Source organism: Carlito syrichta, unplaced genomic scaffold (assembly GCF_000164805.1).
Source record: "Carlito syrichta isolate Samal-C Ts95f unplaced genomic scaffold, Tarsius_syrichta-2.0.1 Scaffold312243, whole genome shotgun sequence".
In the NCBI taxonomy this organism is placed as follows: Eukaryota; Metazoa; Chordata; class Mammalia; order Primates; family Tarsiidae; genus Carlito; species Carlito syrichta.
This window is the reverse complement of record NW_007256339.1, coordinates 231,941-237,068: the sequence shown is the minus strand read 5'-3', so window position 1 is coordinate 237,068 and position 5,128 is coordinate 231,941. Positions and strand designations below refer to the sequence as shown.

At 56.7% G+C, this 5,128-nt stretch overlaps 1 protein-coding gene across 1 annotated transcript in view; it reads right to left on the bottom strand.

Annotated features, from left to right (window-relative positions):
• The window catches only part of ITGA2B (integrin subunit alpha 2b), a 14,422-nt gene that overhangs the window by 5,147 nt on the left and 4,147 nt on the right, over positions 1-5,128 (bottom strand). Inside the window, exons 11-18 of the mRNA XM_008069867.1 lie at positions 2,521-2,703; positions 2,317-2,362; positions 2,111-2,215; positions 1,977-2,032; positions 1,734-1,885; positions 1,484-1,609; positions 837-904; positions 563-710 (exon numbers count right to left, since the gene is read on the bottom strand). Coding sequence (XP_008068058.1) covers positions 563-710; positions 837-904; positions 1,484-1,609; positions 1,734-1,885; positions 1,977-2,032; positions 2,111-2,215; positions 2,317-2,362; positions 2,521-2,703 — 884 coding nt within the window. The remainder of the gene's footprint in view (positions 1-562; positions 711-836; positions 905-1,483; positions 1,610-1,733; positions 1,886-1,976; positions 2,033-2,110; positions 2,216-2,316; positions 2,363-2,520; positions 2,704-5,128) is intronic.

The following is a 5,128-nucleotide window of genomic DNA, read 5'->3' as shown; positions in this document are numbered from 1 at the left end:
CGCCTTCCAAGTAGCTGGAACTACAGGTGCACGCTACCACACCTGGCTAATTTTTGATTTATTGTAGAGATGAGGTCTCACCAACTTGCCCGGGTGGGTCTCGAACCCTCAAGCTCAGGCAATCCACTCACCTCAGCTTCCTAAAGTGCTGGGATTATAGGCTGAGCTACCGAGCCCGGCCTTTTTTTTTTTTTTTTTTTGAGTTGGAGTCTCACTGCAGCCTCAACCTACTGGGCTCAGGCGATCCTTCCACCTCAGTCTTCCAAGTGGCGTGCGCCACTATGCCCAGATAATTAAAAAAAAATTTATCATAGAGATGAGGTCTCGCCATGTTGCCCAAGCTGGTCTCGAACCTGTGGACTCAAGCAATCCGCTCGTCTCCACCTCCCAAAGTGCTGGGATTACAGGCGTGAGCCACCGCGCCCGGCCAGTATTCCTCTTTCAAATAAAAAAAAAGACATCTTTTACAGCAAATCGTAAGAGAAGGGGAAGCACTCGGGGAGGGCGGTCAGAGTCAAGGCTCCAGCACCTCCTGGTCCCTGGTAGTCCCTGGAGACCTCACCTGGATGTCGCTGAGGGCCCGCATGTAGTGGGCGCCTGGGGGCAGACGGGTGGCCAGCTCTGCCTCGTAGGCCCCCTCTCCCTCGTTGGCTGCAAGCACTTGCAGTTCCAGCACGTTGTCCGCCCCCACCAGGAGAGGGGCGCCGGTCCTGTGGGGGGATGGGGTGAAGCCCAGGCCGGGGCCAGACCCAGGGATGGGGGGGCAGGTGGGGAGGGGTGTTATCGGGACAAGGAGGGCCAGGTGGGGCGGGGGGGGCAGGGGGCAGTCTCCTCACACGCTGGCGGCAAGCTGAAGCTGGGGCACACACACATCGTCCTCCCCGCAGTCCAGGACAATGCGGGTCTGTAGGGCGCAGAGGGTGCAGTGAGGGGGCACGGTAGGGGGCCCCCCAGGGGTAGGAAAATGACAGCAGAATTGGAGCACAGAGGAAGGCAGGGGACCATCAGGGCCCGGGGGGGTGATATCAGGGTTTACGGACCCACATCTGAGTTTGGGGGATACTGAGATTTTTGGGTTTGAGTGGCATCAAGGTTTTTTTTGAGTTGGAGTCTCACTCTGTCACCCAGGCTGGAGCGCAGTGGCACGTTCATGGCCACACCAGCATCGACCTCCTGGGCACCGGCCATCCTTCTGCCTCAGCCTTCCAAGTAGCTGAAACTACAGGCGCGCACTACCATGCCCAGCTAATTTTTTATTTATTGTAGAGATGAGGTCTCGCCAAATTGCCCAGTCGGGTCTCAAACACACGGGCTCAGGCAGTCCACTCACCTCAGCCTCCCAAAGTGCTGGGATTACAGGCTGAGCCACCGAGTCTGTCCGGAATCAGAGTTTTGGGGTCCACATCACGACGTGCGTACTAACCCTAGCCCTGACATTCTGTTGGGCTCCTACACCCCCATCCCTGTCCCCACCGGTCCCCACCTGCTCCTGGACATGGGTGTCTCCGTGCAGCACGACAGCAGGGGCGGCCTCGGCCTCCTGGGGTGGCAGGGACACGTTGAGGCTGAGGATGATGGGGCTCAGCTTGTCCCGGAAGTCGGCCTCGTCCTCAGAGGGGGGAGAGTCAGGATGTCTTGCCACGCACTGCCTCTGGCAGGCAGGCACCCTGTCCCGCCGCCACCCTGGCACGGGAGCGCCACACACCCTGTCCCGCCAATCCCACCCGGCATACTCGGAGGAAGGCCGTGGAGGTGTGGCAGAGGGGGCTGTGCCTCCCGCCCAGGTCCAGGGTCAGGGTGGTGGCTGCCTGCTGGGAGTCCAGCAGGAGCACCCGCCGGCCCTGGCGGGGCTTCTGCCAGTCCAGCTGCAGCTTGGCATTGAGGTCTGCCAGGGCAGGAGGGAAGAGTCAGGACCTCCCCGGCCAGTCTGCGGGAGGCCCAGCCTCCCTCCCTCCAGCCCACTCCATGCCACTCACGCAGCTTCTGCGGAATGTTGTGCCCGGTGGCCCCCACACACATCTGGATGTTGAAGCTGCAAAGGCAGGACGGGGTTCAGGGCCTGGGGCCTGGCTGAGACCCCGGCCCGCCCGGCCTGGCCCTGCCTCCTCACCAGCTCACAGGTGCCTTGGTCTGGGGCAGGACACAGTTCTTCACTGCAGGATTCAGTGAGTCCTGCACCAGCAGCTGGACAGAGGCCCTCACCACTGGCTGAGCTCTGGCAGGACAAGGAGGTATGCCATGGAGGCCCCTCCCTCCCCGGCCTCTGCTGCAGGTGAGCAGGGGCCCATCCCCACCCCGCCCAGAGCCAGCGCTCACCTGTACACAGCCACTGTGTTGGCGCCATAAGCCCCAACCAGCAGGTCTGCAGACATTAGGGGAGGAGTTAGAATCGGCTATTAGTGCAGGCATCTTCCCAAGGGCACCCCTGCCACTTCCCCACTGAAGGCTTGACCCTCCCTCCCCAGCAAATGCACAAGGAAGGGCCTTTCTAGGGCTTCTAGTGGGAGGCAGCCCGGGCACCTGGGTATCCGTTGTCGTCAACGTCTACGGCCCCTCGCAGGGAGAAGCCAAAGCCAGAGATCCCGGGGAGGGGACTGTCCAGGACCTGGGAGGGGCGTGAGCTCAGCCCCTCGCTCTGGCCCAGGAACACCAGCACCTGGCCTCGCCCCTGGGGACCCCCGTAGGGAGCGGCCACTGCCACATCTGGAAAGAGGAACAGAAAGGGAGTAGTCATGGGCCAGTGAACCTCCAGGGGTGGGAGGACTCCAGGAAGCCCTCCTGCTCCTTCTCTAGGGAGACTCCAGGAGATGCAGAGAGGGGTGCAAAGTCTGGATCAAGAAGGTGCTGCCAGCCGGACACAGTGGCTCAAGCCTGTCATCCCAGCACTTTGGGAGGCCGAGGCGGGAGGATTGCCTGAGCTCAGGGGTTCCAGATTGGCCTGGGCAACTTGGAGAGACCTCGTCTCTACAATAAGTCAAAAAATAAGCCGGGCATGGTAGCACGCGCCTGTAGTTCCAACTTCTTGGAAACCTGAGGTGGAAGGATTGTCTGAGCCCAGCAGGTCAAGGCTGTAGTGGCCGTGAGCCTGTCACTGCACTCTAGCCTGGATGACAAAGTGAGACTCCAACTCAAAAAAAAAAAAAAAGGTGCTTCCTGGCCCTCCAGGGCTTCCTGGCCAGGTAGGAGAGCGCTTGGCAAGGAGAACTGTTGCTAATACAGTAACAGCCCTCACTATCTGTAAGGAAAATATGGTAGATGAGATTTCATCAGATCCTATAAGTAGGCATCATTATTCCCAATGTAGGTGATACACGGAGTCCTGGAAGATTAAGCACCTGAGATTTAGTAGTTTGGTTGGTTGGTTAGTTGGTTTTTGAGACAGTCTCACTCTGTCGTCCAGGCTAGAGTCTAGTGGTACGATCATAGCTCACTGCAGCCTTGACCTCCTGGGCTGAAGTGAACCTCTCGCTTCAGTCTCTTGAATAGCTGGGACTTCAGGCATATGTCACCATTCCTGGCTAATTTTTTAATTTGTATTTTTTTTTTTAGTAGGAGTCTCACTCTGTCACCCAGGCTGGAGTGCAGTGGCATGCTCACGGCCACTGCAGCCTCGACCTGCTGGGCTTAGGTGATCCTTCCGCCTGAGCCTTCCAAGTAGCTAGAACTACAGGTGTGTGTTACCACACCCGGCTAATTTTTTATTTTTATGGTAGAGATGAGGTCTCGCCAAGTTGCTGGGCTGGTCTTGAACCCACGGCCTCAGGCAACCCACTCAGCTTGGCCTCTCAAAGTGCTGGGATTAAGGGCTGAGCCACCTAGCCGGGTCATGAATAACTTTTAAGATCATCTTTGAAAATGTGTTAATAGGCCCGGCCTGGTGGCTCACGCCCATAATCTCAGCACTTTAGGAGGTGTGAGAGGATTCCCTGAGCCCACGGGTTTGAGACCATCCTAGGCAACATGACGAGACCTCATCTCTACAATAAATAAAAAAATTAGCCAAGAGTGGTGGCCAATGCCTGTAGTTCTGGCTACTTGGAAGGCTGAGGTGGAAGGCTAACCCTGATCCCAGTAGGTCGATGCTGCAGTGGTCCTGAGTGTGCACCTGCACTCTAGCCTGGGCGATAGTGAGACTCTGACTCAGGAAAAAAAAAAAAAGAAAATAACATTATTTTGTGAGAAGTATCCATAGGAGAGGAATTCAGATCTTGGATATACACATGCTGCAACAGGCCTTCCCTTGTCTCCTGACTCTGCTGAGGGTGTGTTTTCAGTGCAGCTTTTTTCTTTTCAATAACTTGATTGGTTTTTCTGACCAACCTATACAGAATTCACCCACGTAGACAGCTGTGACTGCAAGCGTGTCCACAGGCTCTTGGCCTCCACTCTTTCCAGGTCTTCGGCCTCCTCACCTCTTCACACCCTGACCATTTGGATCACACTTGCCACACGTCAGGCTTCTTGTCCCACCACCAGTCCTAGGCAAGTCTAGCCAGCCCCCGCCATGGGCTAATTCAATCCTGGGTTGCTGGAGAGATAGCAGACTTTGGCACCTGATCCCCTGCATCTCTCTCTCTCTCTTTTTTCAGTCAGAGTCTCACTGTCTCCCAGGCTGGAGTGGAGTGGCATACTCACCGCCACTGCAGCCTCGACTTGCGGGGCTTAACCATGCCCGGCTAAGGTTTTGATTTTTTTGTAGAGACAAGGTCTCACTATGCTGCCCAGGCTGATCTTCAACTCCTGGGCTCAAGCGGTCCTCCCACCTCAACCTCCCCAAGTGCTGGAAGTGTGCACCTGTAGTTCCAGCTACTCGGGAGGCTGAGGTGGGAGGATTGTCTGAACCTAGGAGAATGAAATCACAGTGAATTGGCTGGGCACATGGTGGCTCAAGCCTGTAATCCTGGCACTTTGGGAGATGGAGGTGAGAAGATTGGCCTGAGGCCACAGGTTTGAGACCAGCTGGGGCAATATGGCAAGACCTCATCTCTACAATAAAAAAAAATTTAGCAGAGCGTAGTGTTGCACACCTGTAGTTCCAGCTACTTGGAAGACTGAGGAGGAAGGATCGCCTGAGCCCAGCAGGTTGAGGCTGCAGTGGCTGTGAGCATGCCACTGCATTCCAGCCTGG